This window comes from Diadema antillarum, unplaced genomic scaffold (genome assembly GCF_040938485.1).
Source record: "Diadema antillarum isolate AM-2024a unplaced genomic scaffold, OU_Dant_1.0 scf00000135, whole genome shotgun sequence".
NCBI classification, from domain to species: domain Eukaryota; kingdom Metazoa; phylum Echinodermata; class Echinoidea; order Diadematoida; family Diadematidae; genus Diadema; species Diadema antillarum.
The window spans coordinates 355,058-382,706 of record NW_027271024.1 but is presented as its reverse complement, the minus strand read 5'-3'; the positions used below and the strand labels follow the sequence as shown (position 1 = coordinate 382,706).

Sequence of the window (27,649 nt, the reverse complement as noted above, 5' to 3'; positions counted from 1 at the left end):
CTGAAGGTCATCTCTAGTTAAGGTAATCAAGCCAGCTGTCATGACAGAGCACCGCTGCTGACAGACACTGCACAACTTGCACATTTTCGCTCTCAATCATGTTGGAGTCATGTAAGACGCTCAAAAGCCTGTGCCGCTTATCAGAGGGAAACTCGAGTCACCATGAAAATCGAGCCAGTCAGGACCTGGCTTTTGGCAGGTGGCACGAGCAGTAAAAACAGACAAGACTCTGCTTTTTAGAAAGGGTTTTCGAAATGGTTTGGGGAACCTGCAAGTTTAGCTGCAGTGAAACTGGGATACGAGTCTTGTTTCTGGCTCCCAAGCTTCCTCACCTGCATCTGCAGGGTGCTGACTTGGCGCTGGGCGTTGCTCTTGGCCTGCTCCTCCTCGTCCAGCTGCTCCTGCAGCTGCTCCCGCTCCGACTCCGAGGCCCGCAGCTTGGAGTTGAGGTCCAGCTTCTGGCGGGTCTCCTCGTTCAGGTTCTCCTGCACCTCGGACAGCTGGCCCATCAGCGAGTTGGAGGAGGAGGTGGCCTTGGAGGCCTTGCTGTCGGCTTCCTCAAGGAGAGCCGTCAGACTCTCCACCTCGGCCTGCATGGGTGTGACGGGAAGACAAGATGGCGGAAAAGGTCATTGCGCTTCTACGGATATTATCAATTGGCCGTGGCGTTGAAGAGCCTGAAGACATGCCAATACGTCACTTACATTGTCAAACTGCTCTGTTTACTGACTAACTCGCTTGTTCACAATTTTTGCAAATGTTCATCCTCCAAACTCTAATCTTAACTGTCATTTTTCTGATTATGAGAAATATCCTTCAGTCATCGAGTTACTGAAGACGTGATATCGCATGTCATGGTGAAATGAACTGACATGGATAGAATGGTATAAACACTGCTGAGATGATGTAGCACTTCAAAGGTTCAAAGGGATCATACAGTTTTGGTTGAGACCTAATTTTGGGTTTCTAACACTTTTTGGTGAAATATTGAGAAATCTATCATGAAATATGAAAGGGCATGTACAATTCTATGAAGAATTCAACGTTTATTTGATGAAAATTGGTTTTGAAATGACTGAGATATCCAAAAAAGAGCGATTCTAATAAAGTGTGGGACCCACACTTTATTACGATCGCTCTGATTTACTTTGTTTTTGGATGTTTCAGTCATTCCAAACTCGATTTTCATCAAATAAACTTTGAATTCCGCTTAAAATTGTATGCTCTGTACTATATTATAAGTGTTTTCTTGATATTTTGAAAAAAAGTTAAAAGCCCAATTCTCATCTCCACCAATACTGTACCATCCCTTTAACCCAGGATTGAGGGCAACTTGGCAGATACATTGCTTACGTGCTACAAATTTGTTTTCTACGACATAACTACGACATCCTGTTCAAACCATGACAAAAATATCAATATCAGTTCGACATCCATACGCCTAGCTGAAGATACAACTGGATTTGATCTTACGAGACTGACCTGGATTTAATGATTTTACGAGATCGACCAATGATTTGATAATAAAATAGGACTGACAAACCTGGGTTTTGATCATAAAACAAGACGGAATGACCCGCGATTTGATTATACAAAGCAGGACTAACTGACCTGGTATTTGCTGCTTAAACAAGACTGACATGGGACTTTACCCAAGATTGACCTGGGATTTGATCATTTACAAGACTGACCTGGGATTTGATCATTTTAGAAGTCTAATCTGGGATATGATGACTTAACAAGACTGACCTGGGATTTGACCATTTTGCATGACTGACCTGGGATATGATTTAACAAGACTGACCTGGGATTTGATGATTCAATAAGACTGACCTGGGACTTGCTGGCTTTCTCCTGGAAGTCAGCCTTGGCGCGATCTATCTCCGTCAGGCGAATGTTGATCTCCGCCAGCTGGGCCTCCAGGTTTTTGCGCTTGCGCTCAGACTCCTGCTTTGCCTGGGAAGCCTGCTTGAGGTCGTTGGTGAGCTCGCTGTTGGCGCTCTCCAAGTTGGTTTTATTCTTCTCTAGAGAAGCTTTGGTCTGCGCAGTCACACACACGTATACACAAAAACAAAACAAAAAAAATCAAACTCATTAGGCTATATAATTATATCACTTTGTAATCAAGTCAGATAAGTTTAACTATTCATCGCTAGTTTTCCTAAGGTTAGAGTAAAGATAAAAACTGACTGTGTTTTCGAACCTTTAGAAAAAAAATATATAATTTTCTTTTTGGTTCAGTTGTAAAATTTTCACAAGGTTACCGCGGCAACCGTACCTTCTTGGCGGTGTCGAGCTGTTCGTTGAGTTGCTCCACGGCCGTGTTGTGCTTGTGGCGTAGCTCCTGGATGGTGACCTCGTGAGACTTGGTGCCCTCCTCCAGCTGCTTCTTGATCTCCTGCAGCTCGTTCTCCCGCCGGTTCCGCAGATCCTGGGCGGCGGCTGTCGAGTCGATGGAGTCCATCAGCTCCGACTTGATTGCCTCCAACTCCTGCAAAGAGGTAAGGGTGGGGGGGGGGGGGGGGAGTAGTGGCAGGGGAAGAGGAAGAGGAAGAGGAGGGGGGCAAGACATTCCAATCAGAAATTGTTTGTGTGTTTAATACAGGCTGACTCGTCAGGAAAGACAAACCCCTTGGCGGAATGAGAGCTCTGTATTTCTGACTAGTGAGTGGGTGTTGTCGTGGAGGTGGGATACATCTCAATCTCCCAAGGAGATTCCGTCAGAAATTTTTATACATTGTAATTTTGTTTGGTAATGTACCAAACTTCCCCTGTGCATGCTTGCCTTGATTAATACCTACTTTAGATGCCCAATATCATGACATATTATACTTGTTGACATCATGTTTTCGCTATCATCCAAGAGAAGACATACACTGTATTCAATGCTACAGTGATGCAGCACATCACTTGGGTCTCAGTATTTGTTTGTTTCCCCCCCCCCCCCCCCCTCCCTCTAAATGAATACAAGATAAGTATCAATATCCCTCTGGAATTTTATAAGTATTAGAAAAAAGAAAGAAGACAAGACTAGGGGAAAATGACAGTCCTAACGAGCCCCAGAAATCAGAAGTGCTGAGACACTGGATGGTCACTGACCTCATTCAGGTCTCGCTTGTTCTTCTCGGCTCTGGAGCGGGCCTCCCTCTCGGCCTCTAGGTCTTCCTGCAGCTCGCTCAGCTGGTTTCGCAGCTCCCGCTCCAGCTTCTGCAGCTGGTTCTTCTGGGTCATCTCCTCGTCGATGCTGTGGGAGCAGCGAATTAGGGGAGAGACACGATGACATCGGGAATGTGAGAAACACAAATGCATGCTGTTAACTGGGATGCCTTTGCCTTTTAACACGCTCATAACATTCCTGATGTTCTTTGACTTTAAAAGATCAGTTTCAACTCCTTCCCCCAAAAGCAAAGGAAGTACTTCCACATCTTATATCACTTTCCTTACCTGATACAACTTCCACTGAAATTTTTGAGCTAAAGTTATGACCAGAGCCTAGCGTTTTAACCTCATGAATCATGTCCAATGACCTATGACCTCAAGGGTTTGACTTTTGATCCCATTATGTCATATGAATAACTCGTTCACTCATTTCTATCCTCCCTGTCTGAAAACAACACTTGACACACGAAGCTGAAGATGGAAAATGATGTCTATGATTAAGTTCAGAGTACACGGGTACTTGCCACAAAATCATTCTGCACATCAGTATCTCAAGAAGTGCACCTGTACCAAGTATAAATATTTCCATCTTGAGATTTTTTTTTTTAAGTGTGTTAAAAAACTTTCACGCGTGTAGACTGGTAGATGGATAAACAACTTCTAAACATGACTGGTAGTGCTCTTGGCACCCTAGAGAGCCAGAGGAATAACGACACTTGCACCACAACTAATTAAGTATCATAAGAAGTACATGTTGTAGATACTGACCGAGCGAGGGCAGCATTCAGCTCCTCCTCTTTCTTGGCGAGGAGGGCCCTCAGCTCCACGATCTCCTGGCGCAGTTCGTTCAGCTGCTCTCTCAGGTCGGTGGCCTCTGTGTCCAGCTTGCGCTTGTGGCGCTCCAGGTCCGAACGCATCTGAGGGAGAAGGAGGGGTAAGGGAAACGGTGTGCTTCACAAACTATTTCAGATCTGGATGATGGTGACAGCAAGCTCATGTATGACTTATACTCTTAAGGTGATGGGTCGGGCACTTCCTATTATTTCATTATCATAATTGTAATAATCATCATGATCATTAAGATATTATTGTTATTATCATTATCAGCATCACTACCAAGACTATCACCATCACAACCACCACCTCCGGCACTACAATTATCATCTTAATTTGAAAGTAAATAACATCTGATATATATTGCATATCCCACCCTGAACATACATGTACATGTACAGTCCTATACTTGTAGCTGAACTTCGGCGAGGATATTATTGTAAGACAATTACATCACACATCGTATGGACACCTAAAGCATCCAGCTTACTGACACACTATGTTGATAATGCCATATTCTATCGATGGGCAGATTCCAGTTATTGACCATCACAGAAATGAATATATCGCTCTTCTTGTAGGTGCCTGATGAGATACGTATGCTCTTTCCCTTTACCTCTCCACATGCTTTCCTAACAATGATCAAATCTTCATGAAGATTTGCTTCATGCGACAATTCAATAAATCTAGTCTTTGGATTGTCCTCAGATAGATCTTGCTAACTGGATGGCCTGATGGTACGAAAGAACTTTCAATCTACAAATGTGTATCTACTGACATTACACCTGCTACACCACATACTGAACTGCTTGCTTATACAATACAATGTTGATTACACCTCACCGCGCAAGGGACGTTACTGATATGTTCACAAATATCAGTGTGTAATGGGAATCTCCTATCACCTGCCACACAACATTATAATGAGCCGTTCTCAACCACCGAGAGTCATTGCAATTATCATCACTTAATGGCATTTGCATCACCTTCAACTCTATGTACTCATGCTGCTTGCCTTGACTGTATTACTCCATCCATCTCATACACACACACATACATACAAACACATACAAATCTGCTGAAATCCTCATCTCACCTCAGTAGACACCAATCCATTATCTTTAGTCACTTCTTATCGGTCAAAATCTACCAACAAATCAATTGTCCATTGTCAGTTACCCTCATCTTTTTTATAAATTCTTCTACATGATGTACCAAGCTGTACTTGCAGTATCTGAAAACACAATACTTTATTGATACTGCACAGCTTATCTGACATTTTCCAATTGCTCTCATCAAAATTCTATCATCAGTGAGTTCATCACTCTTTTCCAATAACTCATTATCAGTTAAAGACAGAAATGAGTAGGTCAAATTCAATTAGTCTTCTTATGATGACACAATGTCTCTGGCTGCTAAAGTTACAATCACATTGTACAGCATTGGTTTGACTCTGTCATCACCACTATCAATCTCATCATACATGTCAATGCCATGTTGAGGCAGTAGTCAGTCTGGGCTAAACATTCATTCTGCATTTTCTTCATCCCCATCATCATTATACATATGCATCAGCATCATCACCAGAACCACAATTATCATCATCATCATCATCATCATCATCAATCATCGTGATCACCACTAACACTATCCTCATCATCAATCATGATCACCACCAACACTATCCTCATCATCATCATCATCATCATCATCATCTTTCATTGTCGTCATCATTATCATCACCACCATCTACAACACCGTTATCATCATCATCATCACCATCATCATATCATCATCATCATCATCATCATCATCATCATCATCATCATCATCATCATCATCATCATCATCATCACTTCTTCCCCATAGTCAATGCATCAGTATCATTCTCACTTTTATCATGGTCATCACCCCAATCACCCTCTTTCACTACCAACTATATCCACGACATCATCATCATCATCATCGTTCTCGTGACATTTACCTTCTCTTCCTTGCGAATCTTGTCCTCCAGGTCGCCGATGTGGGACTCGTGCCGGGCCTTCAGCTTCATCAGCCCCTTGCTCTTCTCCTCCTCCTCTGTCAGGGTGGCCACCACCTCCGCCATCTTCTCATCAATGGACTTCTTGTCTTTGCTCAGCTACGGAGCGGGGGGAAAGGGGAAGGAGCAAAGCCATACGTGCATTTATTCAAACAGGTTGTTGGCTAACAAATAAGTATAACTGTTGTGATAGAAACACTCCTTAATGACCATGGATACAAAGATAAGACAGCTCCACAAGGCTGAAGGTAGAACACAAGAACAATTAGGAGACATGGTGACTCAACATAATGTATCTGCATACATTGTACTTCTCAAGCATCACGTAGCAAAACAAGTGGTAAACACAAACATCCTGGATTTGACATTGTTTGAGAGGAGGATGAAAAGAAATTACTGATGTATAGCAAACATTGTTGGCATTAACCACCAATCCTTCACCTCTCCTCCATCCTCCGGCACTGCTAAATCCTTCATCTTGCCTCTCCCGGGTCGCAACTTCTCCTCCTTCTTATCGCGCGCCGTGGAAACACAGAGGCCCATGTATGCGCCACCATCATATCTCCCTGTATGCAGCTCACACAACTACGCTGCCCCCGTATTGGTTTTTTTTTTTTTTCCCCCTCACCCGGTTTTGTTTTCCTCAGATGTGCGATCCACTACCCACTGCTTTTCATTTCCAACAAATCAGACTCTAAACCTGGCTGCAGCAAATTTCACTCTGTGGTGACCTAGAGAGGGTGAGTGGGGAAGAGAGAGAAGGGGGGGGGGGGGGACACAGATAGCCAGAAATGGAGACATATGGATAGAGAAAGATGGAGAGAGGACGAGATAATGGAAAGGAGAGAGTTGGAGAGAGCCAGAAATGAAGGTAGAGACAAATTGAGAAAGTAGAAAGGAGTACATGCAGCAGAGGGGAGACAGAAAGAACGAACGAGTATACAGATGAAGAGATAGACAGAGAAAGAAAATACAGAGGACAGATGGAAAGGAGAAGGAAAGATATAGAATGAGATGAAGGGATATGAAAAGAGACAGAAAGAGATAGAAAGAGATGAAAGGAGAAAGAGATAGAGATAGATAGAGATAGAGACAGATCGGGATAGGAAAAATAGAAAGAAATAGAAAGAGAAAGAGATAGAAAGAGACAGATACAGAAAGAGATTAAAAGACAGGGAAAGAGATAGAAAGAGATAGAAAGAGAAAGAGATAGAAAGAGACAGATATAGAAAGAGATTGAAAGACAGGGAAAGAGATAGAAAGAGAAAGAGATAGAAAGAGACAGATATAGAAAGAGATTAAAAGACAGGGAAAGAGATAGAAGAAAGAGAGGGAAAGAGATAAAAAGAGATAGACAGAGATAGAAAGAGATGGAAAGAAGAGGAAAGAGTGCAGGGTATGAGGAGAGGGAGAGTGCGAGAGAGTGCGAGAGAGTGGAGAGAGAGTGCCCAAATTGGAGCCTAATTTAGATACAGAAGGCACCGCAATTATTGGGGGAAAAAGTACATGATACCCATTTACCCGACCAGGATTGATAAATTTTTACCCCCTGCGTACACCTGCAGGGCTCATCTATCTAGTTTGGTTCTCTGATGCTGAATTTACAAACCTGTTTACTTTTACATCTTTATCAACTTTGAAGGAACTGAAGATCATCGATAAGACCAATTTATTCCACATCTTATATCCCTTAATGAAGGGATAAAAACCACCTTCCAAATAACACTGCAGCGATAAACTTGCGCATGATATTACGTCACCGACTAGATTCACAATGCATTATCCCTATCATTACTTTTATTGGCACTTACATTGCGCTCATCAGCGCATGATTTTCATGTCAGAAGTGCCGTAAATTATTCTGGCACACACGCGATATGACGCAATATTGCCAGACTAGGCTAGGCACACATGTAATCTAGTTCTCTATGTTATCATAGACTTTAGAAGATGCCTGCTTGTCTATTCATAAATCAAAATAACAAATGATAATGGCTCTAATATGCAAGGGTATAATATGTACACAGATGCAAAAAGCTCAAGTCATAGATAACATGGTGTCTAAAGAGTAGCACAGTAAAGTGAAACAAACACATCATCCTGGATCAATGTACCTACATAATCAATATCACACTAACACTGGTCTTGAAGAACAAATTTATACACATACGCTCTAAAAGTGACTGCAAAGCAATGTACACATGTCAAATAATTTAAAAATACAGCAAATATCTGCATTGTATTAGGTGCTAGAGTTGCTGCAACCCCCAAGCCATTACCCCCCCCCCCCATTAAAAAAAAAAAAAAAAAAAAAAGCAAACCAAAAATGCACAATTTGATTCCAGCACAGATCTAGCATCATAATCAATATGTCATTGACATGGCCTCCAATAACATTACAGCGTCCAATTCTGATGGCCATCCTCCGGGCAAACAGGAACGTAATGGCCAAATATTACAGCAAATTGCTTTCCAGCGCAGAGACATGTCTCTGAATGCGTGGCATTCAAATACAGATAATGCGCAAATTCAATTATGACTGCCTGGATGTGCTGCGACCTTGAATTTGTTATTACACTTCTGGAGCCAGGGCAAAAAAGAGTAGGGCATTGAGGACGGGTAATATTTATCTCACCTGGTCTCAACTCAAATATGAAGAGAAACTTGTACAGAGTAATTTGTAAAAATGGAATGCAACAATGTTTCTTAATGCAAGTAACATCATCACGCACACATAGTGTTTAACACAAGTTTCTTTACTGACTTTAAAACTTGTGTGTTGTCTATTGTTTTCTTACATTCACAAACATAAAGTAACGCTCTCTATGCTCTACACTTCACAATGTGTCATATCATAATGTGTTATCTTCCAATGTGCATTGTGTCTTTGTAGCTTGACAGGACTGTATATGCTGAGTTTAACAGAAACTAGCTCTGAACTTTCACAAATTAATGTTCAACATATCAACAACAACAAAAAAACAGCATAATGGAATTCTTTACCCTCTTGCTGTTTGACAATGGAAACAGACAGACTATAAAGTTCCAAGTAACAAAATACACTGGAATATGAATGATAACACTTGCGTTCCCGATAGGTGTCCAAATTTGCCTGCTCATACTCAACTCGTCTCCTTAGCAGAAATGCCACAGAAACGGCAGCTAAGAGGGCATCCCATACAATCCGCTCTGAGAAGGACATTGAGGGGGGCTCCAGTTGCTGCTCTTTTTGTTTCTTTTCGCTTCAGTCCGGGCCGGAGAGATAATCCCTCGTCCATTTACCTGGCACTCACGTTGCTCTGGTAATAGATCTCAAGCGCAGCAGGTTCCATTTGCTGCCGACTTGCGAAGAAAACATGGCGAGGTAGTTGTGGATAACATTGTTTCTGAGCACAGGTAGTCATTCTCCCTGTGACCGTCCACTTCACATTCTTTGCTCCAGAAAGGGTAGTGACACATGCGGTGTGCTCCAAGCGCCTACGAGATCTGAAGAAGGGCGCTTCAGTCCATCATGGTATTAAATCTCTTTGAAATGTACAATCGGCGTACATCTTCAGCAATTCCCAGAATACATCCATACCAAAACTCAACTCTGGTATCATACACGATGCCCAATTTTACAATGACTTCTTCAAAGCATTCGAGGAGCACTTTTAAGAGAGTACCATCACATCGCAGGGCCTGATGAAATGATAATAACAGTTTTCATTCAAGGCTCACATCAACAAACATACCCACACATCTAATCTTTATGCACGTCCACTTCCAAGCGACAGATGTCACGGCATAGTCTAGTGTAGTCTCACTTCAAGCCCCCTTGAGAATGCCTGCACGTGGCTACTGACACTTGCTCGTACATCCCCGACGGGCAGACATCTGCCGGGCAGGAATAACAGCTTCATTCCCCGGGAGTAAAAATTGCGCCAGCAATAACAAATTTCAATAACCACGGCTCTGTGTCTCTCACTGTCTCCCTCCCTCTCTTCTTTTTTTCTCTTTCTAGTCCTCCCCCTTCAGGATATGAGATGTCCTACTCATGCTTTTCTCCTCAATTTCACTCGCCAGATCTGCATCACCTTTGCTGCTGGTGGAATGATCCCCCTCCTCTACCCCATCCCCCCCCCCCCCCCCCCCCCCCCCATCCAGGCGGCAATCTCCACGGGAACCGATTTGCTATCAATCAGGCAATCAGATCCCTTCTGTTTCTTCATTTGTCGTCTGCAGTTTGCATCACGTTGGCTTTCACAGCTGTGCTCTCCAATATTGTCACTCTTTTCTCATAAGCACCCAGACCTGTGCAGAGGTTTACGAGATGCCCACGCTCTCTCTTCCCTTGCCTCTAGATAAACCAGAACGGGAGCAGACTACGATCCCTATGAGCAGCCCAGAAGCATATTATACCTGAATTTGACCACGCTATTCTCTTCCACTCCCCATGCTCACGTACATAAAGAAAAAAAAAACACAGGAAAATTTCAATCGACAAAGCTTGAACTCCCAATAACCTTTAAAGTATGATGTTCATAAGTTGCAAATGTCTTCCTCTGTCCATACTGAAACGACTGCAATATTGCTTTAGGAGAATACCAAAAGAAATCAATGTATTATACTGCTGGCTGACGCAGAGTAAACAGTAAACAGGCACAATTCATTTCCAATAAAAATGCTGGATTATTCTTATCAAATCAAAGTTTATCAAGGCTGATATCTGATAACACACAGATCACTCTCACAAAAGTTGATCATGAATCCAACTGCTCATTCAGACATCTAAATCTGCATCACTATTTCTTCTCCACTGTTGTACTTGAAGCCTTTTATCAATCGCAATCCACCCCCTTTTTTTCTAAACAATTTTCAGGGTGGTGAGACTCTCTCTCTCTCGCCATATTCTCAAATTTACAAGCAGTTTGTACAGAGGAAATATACATGTATACAAGTCGTGAATCACTGAATTCCATCAGCCAATCCCGATCCCAGTTTCATTATGACCCAATTCTCAGCTTCGCCTGGGATGGAAGACTCCTTCAAATAAGACAGCTCTTGTCATTCCTTGGAGCTACCAAATACATCTCACTATACGACTACCGTACACTACTTATTTACCAACTACAACTGCATTAATAGGTTTGGCATGCAGCTTTCATTTCCTTCCATTTCACTGAATTTCACTGAAATATTGAATGAAGTCAAACATGAGCACTCTCAAAACACCTTCTAATGAAGACTTCATTTTGAGAATCTTTGTGTCATTCTAAGCTGTACATTTAACCACCATAAGATAAAATTATAACTACTGTGATGATGATTCATCTACTGTATACGCTGTTATTTTTGCATACAGATATTTTCGCGAATGACAAGGTCATAGACATTTTCACGAGATGTTGTTTTTGCAAATCGACGCTGACATTTACGTTAGTGCTCTATTAACAAAGCACATGTAGACATTTTCGCGAGTTGTTAAATTCGCGATCCAACTGTGATTTGCGAAATTCGCGAAAATTAAACCCTCGCGAAAATAACAGCTTATACAGTATTACACAACCAAAGAAAACTAGCATGCTCACACATCATATTTCGTCTGCAAAGGTCTTGCTTTACAGCCTGAATCAAATTACGAGTAAATATCGGTTTTCATGACTAAATTTTTCCATGTACTCACTCATTCATTCATCATACTTTTCATCTTAAAAAGATGGTTAATCATTTGATGTGCCTATTTGCAAAGGTTTTGTCAACATATTTGTATACATCTAGAAGGTACAATACACAAATATATTTACATACTGTTTACTATATTATCCACTAAAACATGACATAACTCAAAACTGATTTATTATAGGAGAAATATTAAATGAGTAGGTCTCAACATAAAACGAGGAAGGCGAATTCTCAGTGATATTCAGTTCATGGATTTGAGTTTGTGGGTGCTACAGACCACAGATTTTTCACACAATTTTGCCATTCATTGTAACTGTCATTCGATGTCACCAAGTTCATAGTCATCTTTGAGATACGAATCATGTCTCTGATATTGTCCGTGACACAAAATGAACAAAATTCCTCAATTAGTCATTTTTGGGGGCACACACAGGACCTTTATAGCGCAATTTCTTCTCTTTTCTTTTACAAGAAAGTGATTGATTCCACAAACTTCTTTTCTTACAAAGAACAGTAAATCAGTAAGCATCGTGTTAATGTCATGTCTTTTCATTATCTCATTACTTTTGTGTACATCATTAATTGAACACAGTTAAACAGCAAGATTTCACAAACACTGAAGTCAATGATGCATCAAATTCTGTATAAAAAAAAAAAGGAATCAGCTATAATCTGCAAAAAAAGCGGACTATATCAAGTCTATTCAAACACACGTGGGTCCACTGATGTCTCTTTGTCCAACTTAGCATCAGGCAGATTTGCAAACTTGCAATTCACCAATACATTTCTGCATGATTGCTGCTACACATAATTCTGTTGGATGCCCTCTAAGCTCTCATTCATAATGCATTCCTATTAAGGAGACAAATGTACTGTGCTCACTTTTGCCAGTAATAAAAATGAATTTAGATTGGCTTTTTTTTTTTTTTTTTGGTGTGTTTGTTTGTTTGTTTGCTTTTTCAAGGGAAATGAGAAGTGTTTCCAGTAGTTTCATACATGGCTCACACATATATCACTTGCCAGCACACTTCCCATGCTTTAGGATACCCATTTCATTCAAATGTGATGCAAATTAATCTTTACTAGAATGAAACCACGCCAAGTTCACATTGATGCTCTAATGTGCGAGAAACTGGTGATAAACTGATGTGACATACAGTGTATCTTACAATTCTGGCCTTTTGTTAACACTTTGACCCCTCTGCACGTCTTGTATGCATGAAAAACATTACTGTATATCACAAAAACATTTCAGTAGCTTCATCATCAGTATACAAAGCAGATGATTTCCATTTCATTTAGAAAGTTTGCATTATCAACACCAAAACTTGTCATCGGAGTACCTGTGTGATTAACAATGCTGCATTTGCATGAATATGTCTACACACACACAAGTTTATGACAAAGAGGCATAATGGCTTGGAAAGCACCCACTGCAGTCCCACCTATTTGTATGGCTGTTTCCTTCTTCTGCTAACATTACGTCTAATCGTTCTCCAAGTGGAGAATAACTACCAGATTAGAAATAGCAGGACAATCTTTACACTTCGGTCGTGAACAGAAACACTCTTTGCAGCTAGTTGACAAAGGCAATCATTTATTTTATCCAAAATATCCATATTTTGAAATATATGATCATGTACATTTTGTTAAGCATGCTACCACACAACAACAACTACTCAGATCTATTTAAAAATAGATGATAAAACAAGCTATTGTTTGTTGCAGCTGTCCAAGTGCTATGTTCACCAACCATGCAACATTTTGATCCAAGAAATGAAGGAGAGGTTTACCCCCAGCCCCCAAATAAATATAAATTTGGTTCATAAGGGTTCATTACAAGTATGATACCACACATAAAATTATATGATGGATCACTTTTTACATTTCTGCAACTTTTACTTCAGCTGAGGTAATACAATCTGCTTATAAAACACTTGTGTCCTTTTTTTTCTCAATAGATCAAATGACTCATGCGTACAAACACTACATATGCTCTAAATCTATGACATAAAGTTGACATCATAGACAGAAAAAACGACGGAAAAACAGTCACAAGGACTTTGCCCCTCGGTCATAGAGAGTAAAAACAACAGTAACAGAAAACAAAACTACAAACAACAATCGACATGAAAGGCAGTAACATACCCGATGACGAAATCTTAAAGGGCACATAATAACAACTGAATAACAAATGAATATACAAGAATAAAGTACAAGGACAGAATGAAAAAAGGAAAAAAAAGAGATGCTCACGAGGAATTAAAGCCAAAACATAGTTCTCCAAAGGGATAAAAATTCATCATCCACCGTTTGGAATTCACTTGCAATATATTGAAAGGGTCCATCAAGAAACTTTCACATACCTGGTTGATGTGCCTTTCGCAGAGTAATTCGAGATCAAAGGTGTACGACAATTTTGATCGTACGCATACAACTTTCATTCTAGAGGAACATTCCACGTTTGATCAATCGTGCCCTAGCAATCGTGTTTTCCAATAAGCTCTGTGCATTTTACTCTAGTGCGAAAGATTGGCGAGTGCTGCATTGTTGCAAAATTTGCTGATTATCGATAATCGATTACGAAAAATTACGTAGCAAACACGATCGGGAATGCCCTGGGACTGTTGTACTTTCGGCAAACCTTTTTGGCTAACATTTCATTTTTTTGTCGTTACCGAATGGAAATCGTGTTATCACAGCACTATTTCTAACGCACAGGGGGACGTTTCAGAGCAAAAAATCGATGGTTCTGCAGGCATACACGAGAACTACGTTTTAACTTTAAACACAAAGGAATAGCACGCATTTGGATCGGGTCGAAAACTTTGAACTTTGACCTTTGACATAGGGCAGAGCCTCACCTTGCCATGAGAGTCTTCGATCATAGCCAAGTCCTCCTCCAGTTTCTTGATCCTCGCATCAGACTGCACCTTCTCCAGCTGGATCTTCTGTCGGGACGCTTCCTCCTCTTCCAACCTGTAGAGGGCGACAGACGGATCATTATTGCACGGGGAAATGATCGAATGGATGCGTAATTATACATTATATGACCATGAAAGCCTTCAGAGCGTTACAACAAAATGCACAGCTGTATGGCTGAAGACAACTTACTCAGTTCTTGATAAGACAGCGTGAGAAATGTTCTGCCAGTATAAATTTGTCATATTTAAAATTTCTTTTTTTTAATTTTGTGATATTCTTGTGCATATCTGTCTGTGGCTTTAAATCAATTTAACGGTAGCCTTTGAAACATTGGCTGCGAGTTGTACCAGATGTCTGGTAATAGCATTATGAGCATTTTATGCTTTTTACAATGCCTAATATCAAGAATGTTATCTGCAGGCATGCACACACACACACACACACACACACACACACACACATAACTTGCTACATCTCTCTACTAGTAGTAAGTGTATGACATGTGTGGAACACTAAAACCACTGCATGTTACATATGACGACTGCTGCACTACTAAATTCGAAACTATGCAAAGTGTGGATTTATCCACAAGACGAAACTTTGGAATGGCAACTTTTCAAAAAAAAAGAGTCCCCTAATGTTCTTTTGAAAGAAAGCACTTATACAAGATACATTTCATGAATCATTCATTCATTTTAAAGATACCTCTGATGAAGACCTTTCACACATTGGCACCATTCTCTCTCACATTCAGTAAGTGAGGGGGATTGTGCCGTTTACCACAGGCAGATAAGGATTTCTACATGACATCCACAAGAGCCACACAACTCGCTCACAACAATTCCTCGACATACGCCCTCACCACATCCACGTCTGCAATATTCCAGTGGGAATCTTGACAGTTTGTTAAATCTTGTTCAAGTTAAAGATCAACTTCCAGGATAATAATAACACTCTAGCTAACACATGAATCAGAAAAGTTATTTCTTAATGATATCCACAACAATATGCATAAACTGTTGGCTATGATCCATCCATACACTTCTTAAATGCATGCGCATTTCCTCAAGCAGTGTATTTTGTTGGGGGGTTTTTTCTGTTCCCCCTCCCCCCTTCCCCCTCCCATCCCCAAATCATATTTCTCAGATGAGCTTCCTGTCACCATGGAGATGGGTTCTCCACCCCACAGCTCCTGCATCCACCCTCTCCTCCTCCTCTCTTCCTCCCGCAATCCACAGCTCCTACACCCCCACCCCACACTCCTGCGATACTCACTGCTCTTCTAGGTCCGTGATGTTCTGCTGGAGCCTCTTCTGCTCGGTGCCCAGGTTCATGTTCTTGTCCTCCTCCTCCTCGATGCGGGCCTCCAGGTCGTGGAGGATCTCCTCCAGCTCCTGCTTCTTGGCCGCCAGCTTCACTCGCATCTGGGCGGGGCAGGCAGAGTGGAAGACGTCAAGAAGGAGGAGACAGAAATAGATAGTGAGTTTTAATATTGCGCGTATGATGAGGCAATGGACCAGAATCTTGATTCTAAACACTGCCTACATGACATTCATGTGATGCACTGGTACATACATCACTACTACCACACAAGGCATTTGGGAAGGCTGAACACACTTGATTTGATTCATCTCACTTCTCATCAAATAGCTCACTTTTCACGGTTTACAGCCCAGCATCTATTTTCGGCAGACTTACAGGTGTGAGATGGATCAGGTAACCTCTACAGCAGTCTAAAAAATTTGCAAAATCAAGTTTGGGGACATTTTCCCAGATCATGTAAAATGGTGAAATCATGAACACCTGAACTTGTTTCATCTCAGCTGGATGCACCATATATACTGTAATACTAAACATACTCATCAACACTAAAGTGTTATGAATTTTCACAGAATAATCAACTTTATGCCATAAAGCTCCGCAAACTTAGCATTTGACCCATTAAGTTCACAATGTCAGCATGCTGATCAAATACAACAGTGTTTCTTCAATGATTACACTTTTCAATGCTCCAGGAAAAAAACAAAAAACAAAACTGATCATTATCTTCCTTCTGTTTTCCCCCAGTATCAGGGGGATGTTCTAGCCCTTTCAAATCTCTATATCCTCCTGTCCCATTCCGTTTCCATCACCATGGCAATGACCCCTCACCTCCTCTGCTTCCTGACTGAGCTCCGCCTCCGCCTGAAGCTGCTCCGCCAGGATGCTCTTCTCCTCGATGACCTGCTGGTACTTGCGCTCCATCTCGGTGTAGTCTTTCTCCGTCGTCTCCAGCTTGTCACGGATCTTGCGCAGCTCATCCTCGCGCTGCTGCATCTCCTCGTCTTGGCGAGTAACCTTTGGAGGGGCAGCGAGAGGGGGAAAAAAAGAAGGAAAGGTGAAGAGGTCAAAGGTCATCTCAGCGTGCATCCAAAGAGGAGAGGAAACTATCAAACCTATTCAACGATTTTGGTGGATGACAAGTAAAAAAGAAGAGGAAAAGATGCACAGTTTAAAATAGAATGCTTCTAGAGAATTTGTCGTGTTCAAGTCGTAGCTCATAACAGCATCGGTCTGACACAGGAAATGTCTGCATGAGCGTTACCGAAACCCATTCACCCTACAGGTACTGTATAAGCTATATATTTCGCTGGGGTTTTATTTTCGCGAGTCGGGAGCTATTCGCGAAATTAACAACACGCAAAAATTTTACCTTCCAAAATGAATCCCTTGCCTTGATGATACGAACATTTTCAGTACTAGTATACCATGTCACGGCTTACCGAACAGACCATACTGGCTAAGCTTGTTTACGCACGTCCACGTCTACTTACGAATACTGTAGAGAGCCAATCCATTATCGCAAGGGGAACACTCGTCAGAAATCTAGCGCGATGGACTTAACCACTTCAAAAATGTTGAATTCTAACTTCCTAGTTCGCATAGTTTGGTAAGTTTTTCTTTTCATGCAGTGTATAACTAGTATCATTCTTATTTGCTAGTAAGTTGAAAATTCACACTTTCTTTGCCACTTCATATTTCCTCTGGTCCCCCAATCGCGAATTTAACCACTCGCAAAAATGTGTGACAGCGGCAATTCGCGAAAATTTATGTACGCGAAAATTATAGCGTATACAGTAATTAATTTTACAAGGAATTTTGTGAAAGCTTTTCCCAAATCGATCTATGCTACCACAGGCAGACATTGTCATCTTCTACCTATATAAACCCACGAATGAATTGCTTCTGCAGTACGCTTACTCTGACGAAATTCATTTTCTTTTCTTTTTTTCTTCATGAAGAATGTTGCAAAGAGAATAGAAAGTTACAAAAATTGCACCAACTCGTGCCCATAGATGAGCAACGATCCCATCAAAGGATTCATGGCGCTACGGCAACAAGAGATCGGCACCATGGCAACAAGAGATCGGTTTCAAGACATGATACTTACATTGAGAAGGGGCTTGACCTTGGTGAAGAGACGCCACCACTGCCAGTTGCGTAGCTTGAGGTACGCCAGGCAGTTGCGCTGGATGATGCGGATGGCGCTGAGCTGCTGGATGCGCTTCTGGTAGTTCCTGTTTCAGGGATGGAGAATTGTGATATATGTCATCTTGTTCTTATATCCACACCTCTCTAGTAAGCAGTATAAGGGATATATTTCATTGTATTACTGTTTTGTTTTGTTTTTTGGTGAATTCTGTAGGCCAGCTGATACTTGCAATATCAATAATTCGTGAAAATATTGTCTCTCTTAGTACAAATTTGCTGTTTGCTTCCACAGTGAGAAATCTATTTTATATATTTTGCCTGTGGTTCAAGATCGCCCATTCAACCACTCGCAAACTATATGCCCTCTAACTCTCTGCTTGCCACGTTAATTTCTCGCCAATAGTTATATGTGTGGAAATGGTGCACATTTGACTTACTGGCAGAGAAGGGGGTGAAAGAATTCTACACAAAACTACAGTGATTCACTCGATCATAGCACTGTGAATTTTAGTCAACCGAACATCAGAGTTTACTTGCATTTAGACTGGCAAACTTCACTGGGATATCAGTCAAGTTCCATGTGTATGGAGACCATATGGATTAGTCATACTTCAGTATACTTTATTAATGCATGTGCTATGAAGAGGGCTTGACATCACTGTCTTGGAGCTATATTTCCAAACAAGCAGCAAGACTTCCATTTCCAGAATTTTATACTTGTAATATGCCTCGTGATATTCCGAGACAAAACTCTATAATGTAAATATACAAGGGAAAATAAAAGCAGACAATCTAAACACACATACACACATGACACAATGTATACAATGGTAGTACAAGAAGGCATTAAAGATTTTAGAGAACAGCCTGACAGAAAGATGGACGAACCTCCTGGCAATAACTCCACGGCAGTGGGCCTGGAAGCGGATGATGATGTCAGTGAGCTTCAGGTCCCTCTCCTCCTCCAGATGGGCCAGGACTCCGGCGCGGAAGAAGATCTTGCTCTGCCCAAGGCGGAAGAGGCTCGGATCCAGGTCCAGGGCTTTGATCTGTGAGAAGAAAATTGTTTAGTTCCTAAGCCACATGCCTGATGGCAGAGAGTATTGACTATGCACACATGCTTATCCTCCTTATTATCCTTTATCATTATCATCTATCACTGTGATCCTTGTTCTCCTGATATTTATTGATGCTGCCCTCATCATCATCATCATCATCATCGTCATCATCGTCATCATCGTCATCATCGTCATCATCATCGTCATCATCATCATCACAGTCATCCTTCATTGTGTAGCAGGATGAAGAGAGGCCTTCACCCGAGACTGCTTGCAGAATCTCCCAGGAAAACCACATGCACAAAAATTACGGTGAGCAGCTTCAGCACAAATCTGCTCAGGGTACTGAACCACAGCTCTGCCCAACAACTATTCTGTTGGTTGAATATCTACTGAACACTTACTGAAATCATGATAGATTCTCTTTAGGTTATCTATCCATCATCACTATCATCATCTTACCGAAATCATAATGATCTTCTTCCGGCTATCTAACCATCATCACTATTACGATCATCCCTTTACTGAAATCATAACGATTTTCTTCAGGCTATCTAAACATCATCATCATTAACATCATCATCTTACTGAAATCATGATGGATCCTCTCCTGGCTATCCAACCATCATCATCATCACCATCATCATCTTACTGAAATCATAATGATCTTCTTCCGGCTATCTAACCATCACCACCATCACCACCACCATCACAACCGCCACCATTAACATCTTCCTCATCACTACCACAAACATGATATTCTGATCTTATAGAACAATCTCTTTATGACCACTGAGATAGTCCGGATGCTTACCATCTCCATCACAGCCTTCTTTCCATCCATGAATCCTTTCGGGATGACATTGGGAGTCAGCAGCTCATACCTGGGTGTGAAACAAGTTTACATTCAGTGTTTTAAAAACACTATCTGACCTCCAAACAACACAACAACAACAAAATGTGTACAGAATATGACAGAATTCTACTTCTTTCATAATTCTACCTCCCTCTTTAAACCACGGGAAGCTTCTGTTAAAGTACTCATATATACGCATATATTGTAATAAAAGATCTATAATATGTAATTTGCAGAAATGGAAAATTATAACAATTTCTGTCTGGAAGCATCATGCATCCATGCTGTGGATACAGCTATGCATCATTGACACAATTTACATCATCCTAATCGCATCTCTGAATTCCTGACAGGGCACATCCCCAAGGCTGCATCCTACATTGGAATACCTTCGCAGCGAACTTCTCGTATGTATAACAATAACGAAGCAATGGCCGCAGAACCAAAGCCCACTTTTGCGATTATTCTCTGAAAAAAAATTGCTTCCTTCATTCCGAGGCGTTGAGCGTCTCTTTACCTCTGCCTGAACTCTTGGAAGATGATGCGATTGGGGAAGCCCTGACGACAGATACGGATACCCTCCAGCACGCCGTTACATCGAAGCTGTTCCAGCACCAGAGGTGAGTCAATCTTACCCGCCTGTAGATGGAGCGAGTTGCAAAAATAGCGATAAATAGACGAACACATCACAAATTCAAAGTTAAAATTATACTGTGACATTCCTTTTTTTTTTATTGTATACAAATTAGTAATATAATATTTTGCATTTTACAGTCCCATTATGTACCCAATGTAGACTCTGACAGACCTCCCATTAACTACAGAGAAATAATAATTCAAGCTGATCACAATTCATCGTCATCCCATTGCGTCACCCACACTAGCAGAAACTTTGTCCTTGTCATTGTTATTGTTTTATTATTGTTACAACCTACTGTTTACAATACCATTATCACTGTCATCACTTCCTTAAAATCACTATACTGTAACAACCAACACCATCATTATCGTTTACAATCACCACCAACACCATCATTATCGTTTACAATCACCACCAACACCATCATTATCGTTTACAATCACCACCAACACCATCATTATCGTTTACAATCACCACCAACACCATCATTATCGTTTACAATCACCACCAACACCATCATTATCGTTTACAATCACCACCAACACCATCATTATCGTTTACAATCACCACCAACACCATCATTATCGTTTACAATCACCACCAACACCATCATCTTTATCCAAATCATTCTCACCATTACCAAATCCTGTTTATCATCATAATCTTATCACAACCACCATCATCATTTATATCCCTGGCATTAACACCAAGTTACTAAAGCCTGATCACCATCATCATCATCATCATCATCGTCGTCATCACCATCATCATAATCACCACCGCCATCTTTTATCCACATCATTATCACCATTTCTAAATCCTGCTAATCATTATCATCATCACCACCATCTATGAGTATATAATCACAACCACCACTATCATTACCACTGGCTCTACAAGTTCCTTCCCACCATTACTTTTTAATCTCACTTGTAAAATCACAAACATAGTCACCACCACCATCCCTACCATCATCATCATTTAAACCTTTTGCATGATCATCAGCTTCAACCACCGCTGCCACCATCACCACCAACACTATAATTTTCATCTACAAAGCCACGATCATCATAATTGCTACCATCGACACCATCCATGCTCTGTCTCCTCACTGACCTTCTTCTCGTGGTTGGGGATGATGCAGCGGACAAAGTTGGGGTTGGTACAGTTGAGGGTGGTCATCAGCCTGCCCAGCTGCTCCTTGTACAGCTGGCCCACGGTGCGGAACATCCCGCGCCGGGTCTGGGAGGCACCGAAGCGGCTGCCGCTGTCCTGGTTCAGGGTGCTCATGCCCACGATGTTGGCCACTGCAAGCAGAAAGAGTCGAGACATTGGTTTATATGTAGGTTACATGATGATAGAAACAACCCTTTAAGATGGCAACATCAGATTTGAGTGCTAACTTAAACTAATACCTCGTTGCCACTCATACTTTAGGAATGCTCTCCTGTGGATATTGTTTCATTTTTTTATTCATTTTCTTTTTACTTATTGAGGCCAGTCATGTTACCATTACTGAAATCAAATCACTATTTCCAACAATATACCTTGAATTTTAATCCTGCATAAACTGTTGCAAAAATAAACTTATGGCAACATCTAGAAGACGTCCCCCGCCTTTCATCCAGGGTGCTTCCTATGATCAATCTGGCAGTATATGCTTAACCATTACTATGCTGTATTTGCTGATTAGCTGGACTGTCAATTGGCACTGGCGTCTGGAAACTAACCATCAAAGAAGAGAGATCTCCATATCCCCTTGCCTTTCGGTCACCATGGCCTGTCCAACTTCCACCATTAAGGTCAAGTATTTGGGGACTTACCGAATGCTAATGAAAGCACCGTGGCCAATTATGAGCTTAAATGCCTGGGACACACAAGGGGATAAGGTGCATTGAATACTACAAAGGTGTAGGCTTAGGGATGAGTCGCCCAGTGCCAAGACATACCATCCTTCCACAGCTGGCAGATAAAAGGCTCAGACGAAGCCCTGAGGATGGAGATGACGTTGTCATTCAGCGGGTCCATGTTCTTGGTCAGCCATTGCTTGGCGGAGTAGTCCACCTGGATTATTACGAAATCAAGATGAATTCAGATGACAGGAACATTTCAAACATTCTCACCCTCCGGTATATATTCTTTAGAGATTCAAACATGATTAATTCCTGATAACAGCTTTTTTTAAAACTCTTCGTGTGGCACATTTGCAAACCTAACTCAGTTGATGGCACGCCAATTTCATAAATTTTGCTCAATAATGCACAATAGTGCTCAAACCAATTGATGAATTGCAATATGCCACAAGTACAAGTACGTTTAAAGGGTCATAGCAGTAGCTGTGTCAAAAAATTAACATCACAGCAAAAAACTGGTAATTTTTATACAACTACACTGAACAGCATTTCTGGTATTACTCACTTTTATAAAAAATGTTATGGCCTTTAAAATCTGAATACTTTTCAAACATACTCATGCGTTGTCAGCAGAGAATAATGTGGCACAGAGAGCATTAAAAGGAGTGAGGATGGGAGGGAATGTCAGTGAGGGAGGGGCAGCTAGGGAGAACCCCAGAAAAGAATAAGATGGTCTCATCTTATACTGTAAACTGTCAAAGGGATATAGCTCTTGTAGCTACTAAAATATATACTTCTTCAAATAATGAGCCTCATGAAAAGGGACCAAAAACCCAAAACAACAACAACTTTGAAGTGAGATCTATACAGATATGTAACCATAACACAACAGCTCACAACAAAAGTTTACATTTGGGAAATGTTGACTGCTGCTGACATGAGTGAGACAGATGTGCAATATATAGCCATACTGTCTTGTATTCGTTAATCTCAATACTGTAAAAGTTGATATTTTCAAGCAACTAATTTTTCGCGCTTGGCTGGGTAAGAAGGGTTTTGCGTGTTTATAATTCTGTGGAATCAATACAGCATGCACAGGAACATATGGCAAGCAAAAATATTTGTGTGCTTTTATTTTTGCAGTACTTTCTGGTTGCGCGAAATGCGCGAAAATTTCAACACCACGAAAATTTCCACTTTTACAGTACCCAATTTGTTAATAGATATGTTAAAATGAGATGTTGTAGGGGGCTGCAGTTTTCTATTTGTGGGATCAATCACCACCTTCAAGTATACAAAAAAAGAAGGAATGTTGGCTATGCATATGCATGATGTTAAAGGTCCTACCTAAATTTGGGAGCAGTGATTTAGAAAATGTTCAAGATATCACTTTTGATGTGTGTGTGTAGGTCAGTCGTATCACAAAACATCCTACCATATGAAATTTTTGCAATAAAGCTTAAAGGACAAGTTCACCTTCATAAACATAAGGATTGAGAGAATGCAACAATATTAGTAGAACACATCAGTGAAAGTTTGAGGAAAATTGGACAATCGACGCAAAAGTTATGAATTTTTAAAATGTTTGTGTTGGAACAGCTGGATGAGGAGACTACTATAGCTTATGAGTCATATGCGTACAACAGTATAAAGAAAATGTAAAGAAAATTCAACATATTTTCACTTTTTTTACATAATAAAAGAGCACTTGACTTGCCTCTTTCTAAGGGCAGGGGGAATAATATTACCCATAACATATGTCGGTAACGAGTCAAGGGAATGTGTACTTTTTTCAAAAGATGAAATTTTGTGAAAATCCCTTTATATTTTCCTTATATTGTTGTACGCATGTGACATCTAAGTTATTCATACACTGCAGTAGTCTTCTCATCCAGCGGTTACTGCACAAAAACTTCAAAAATGTATAACTTTTGAACGGATTGTCTGATTTTCCTCAAACTTTCAATGATGTGTTCTACTGATATTGCTACATTCTCTCAATCCTTATGTTTATGAGGGTGAACTTGTCCTTTAATTAAAATATAAGGAGATATCACTATTCTTCTCATTAAACCATAACTGTACATGGTCTAGTCTGGAAACATTTTTATTTTATCTATTAATCACATTTTGCATATTCAACAATACTTAACATCGATTAAACTGGTTGAAGTTTTTACATTGGTTGTTTCTATCCCTAACTCAAATTTTAGAACTATTTTAAAGCACTAATGCTGGGTTTTTTATTCTTCTGCAAATGGTAAATAATGCCTTTAATTTCCAGAATCACTACACATGTCTCTCACCTTGCCGGCGTAGTGGACGACGGAGAAGTCTGAGTTATCGCGGAAGTCCGGCTTGCGGTACTTGTCGTTCTTGCTCATCTCCTTGTGGAGCTTCTCCACGAAGGACTTGTCGGTGGCCTTGGGGAACCAGCATTCCTCGTCCAGTAGGGCCAAGATACCCATTGGCTGCATTGAAGGGAACCATCACGCAAAAACATTTTCAGTATTTGGAGTACAATCTTTATCCACCCAGAGTAGCGATCACTTAATAGCGGACAATCTTTATACATCCAGAGTAGCAATCACCTAGTGTACAATCTTTATCCACCCAGAGTAGCGATCACTTTAATAGCGTACAATCTTTATCCACCCAGAGTAGCGATCACTTAGCGTACAATCTTTATACATACAGAGTAGCAATCACCGAGCGTACAATCTTTATACATCCAGAGTAGCAATCACCTAGTGTACAATCTTTATCCACCCAGAGTAGCGATCACTTAGCGTACAATCTTTATACATACAGAGTAGCAATCACCGAGCGTACAATCTTTATACATCCAGAGTAGCAATCACCTAGTGTACAATCTTTATCCACCCAGAGTAGCGATCACTTAATAGCGTACAATCTTTATACATCCAGAGTAGCAATCACTTAGCGTACAATCTTTATACATACACAGTAGCAATCACTTAGTGTACAATCTTTATACACCCAGTGTAGCCTCTGTGGTGTGAGCACTGTACTCCTGCTAGAGGGCCCTGTGATAAATACTACCCTAATTTAGTGCTGGCTACATGTATGTACCTCCATTCATCATGTGGTACTCTCCCGAATCGAGAGGAATGGACACCGTGTGGTCAAACATCGTTTGCGAGGATGCATGAATTGGGCAGGATTTTCATAGTTGAGCTTAAATGATCTACACAACTTCTATGAACTATACTACCCCTTACTACCCTTACTATTACTTACTACAGTACTCTCCGCATAATCGGGTAGGCTAGGGCAGAGCGTTTCTTACCCGATTAAGCGGAGTACCCGATTAACAGAAGAGCATGTCTCATTCACAATTGACACACACAATGTGTATTTACATGCATTATACACTAACGTGACTGCACCAAACACCTACACTCTTTGCTTCGCACGCGTGCTGGCACGGCACATTATACATACCTTACACTTGCTCAGTCAAGAGCAATAATTTACACTCTTTTTATGGACAAATATGTCTTTAGAAAACTTTGTCGTTCGACTATAGACTCCTCGCTAATAAACACGCAGGCGTTTTCCGAAATGAACACGTCTCTTTGCGTGTACTAGTCACGTAGAACGTCGGGCTACTTTTCGAGAAGTGACTGGGGAAAAGTAAAATCATGGAGCTGGTGCATGGTCTGATTTTTGTTGCAAACTTCTCGTATTGTGAATGATGTTGCGGAGCAAGGGAGGAACGCAAGTGTGTTTAACTCCTGTCTGTCTACAGTCTATGCAATTATGAGTGCCAGCTACATGTGTAATGTTCGTTTTCGTGTGGAAAGTCGGTATGTGTACCTGTGTTTTCATGTTTAATCACTCCCCAAATGATCGGTCTTCTTTGCAAATTAAGCAGAGAATGCGATTAGCCATGGAATATTTGACATGCATGATTTCTTAAAGTGTTATATCTGCGATAAAATGTGGGTAGAAATTAGATTAGAAGAAAATTATTTACCCATTTATGCGGAGAGGCAACCCGATTATCAGTTAATTTTAATGTGCTTTGGAACTGACTCTGACATTACTACCCAATTAAACGGAGTACCCGTTTAAGCGATACCCGATTACGCGGAGAGTACTGTACTACAAATAATTGACACTTTTTACTACTGCCACTTGCTGCTGCTACTACTTCTACTACCACAACTACTGATCCTACAACTAATTCCGCTACAACTACTTTATACCACTTACTAGTACTTTTGTTGCTGCTGCTACTACAATTACTACTCGATACTTCTATGGTTGCTACTACTGCTACCACTACTACAACTACAACCACTACTGCAATGTACTAACCATCTTTATTACTCTGTCATTACCACAAGAAATCACCCTCATACTGTTAGTATTTGAAATTCTGTCTCTTTCAAGGTGAGAATCTTACCTTCTCAATGAGGTCGATGCAAGGCTGCAGGTCGAGCCCGAAGTCGATGAACTTCCAGTCAATGCCCTCCATGCGGTACTCTTCCTGTTATCACGCAAGCACCAGAGAAGACGAGAAAACACATAAAAATAGCAGCCACAATGTGGAAAGGGAAGTTGGGCAAAATTCAAGGAGTTACAAGACCACATGATCACATTTTGCCTGCCACATCCTTGGATAGAGCTATATTTATATTTCATAAATGTGAACAATGTCTCCCGCTTCCTCCAGCAGGACACATAAAAGACATGATGCAGCGGTGTAGTGTGGTTAGCATGGCATGAATCAACTGCTTCTCATGTAGCCATTTCCACCGATGGAGTTGATAGTTTCAAGTCTCAGCATGACTGATTGTTTTGCTTTTTTCATATCGCAGCGCACTCCTTCCAATATTCCGCGCTCCACCGTATTTCACACGAGTTGCACAAGATCACTTTCAAAGATCATTATCAATTGCCTACACCAAACAAAATGAGAAAAGGTACTCTCTAGACTGTCCTACAAGCAAGCATGCTGCAGGAATCTTTTCATTTTTGCTGAGGTCTCGGGTTTCAGACATCTGTTTTCATGACAGCAACAATAGATTCAGATCCAGAGTCAATTCAGATTTTGCCTCAAACATCAGATAAATTCTTTCAGACACAACAATTACACAATGTCAATGTAATACAAAATAT

At 40.9% G+C, this 27,649-nt stretch overlaps 1 protein-coding gene across 1 annotated transcript in view; it reads right to left on the bottom strand.

Moving 5' to 3' along the window:
* LOC139720965 (uncharacterized) overlaps positions 1-27,649 on the bottom strand; it is a 150,296-nt gene that overhangs the window by 23,101 nt on the left and 99,546 nt on the right. The window contains exons 14-30 of the mRNA XM_071632295.1: positions 26,934-27,017; positions 24,808-24,972; positions 22,598-22,712; positions 21,765-21,955; positions 20,526-20,647; positions 19,967-20,036; positions 18,983-19,143; positions 18,054-18,180; positions 16,775-16,960; positions 15,899-16,047; positions 14,563-14,677; positions 5,978-6,133; positions 3,928-4,076; positions 3,100-3,244; positions 2,279-2,491; positions 1,834-2,040; positions 333-590 (exon numbers count right to left, since the gene is read on the bottom strand). Coding sequence (XP_071488396.1) covers positions 333-590; positions 1,834-2,040; positions 2,279-2,491; positions 3,100-3,244; positions 3,928-4,076; positions 5,978-6,133; positions 14,563-14,677; positions 15,899-16,047; positions 16,775-16,960; positions 18,054-18,180; positions 18,983-19,143; positions 19,967-20,036; positions 20,526-20,647; positions 21,765-21,955; positions 22,598-22,712; positions 24,808-24,972; positions 26,934-27,017 — 2,613 coding nt within the window. The remainder of the gene's footprint in view (positions 1-332; positions 591-1,833; positions 2,041-2,278; positions 2,492-3,099; positions 3,245-3,927; positions 4,077-5,977; positions 6,134-14,562; positions 14,678-15,898; positions 16,048-16,774; positions 16,961-18,053; positions 18,181-18,982; positions 19,144-19,966; positions 20,037-20,525; positions 20,648-21,764; positions 21,956-22,597; positions 22,713-24,807; positions 24,973-26,933; positions 27,018-27,649) is intronic.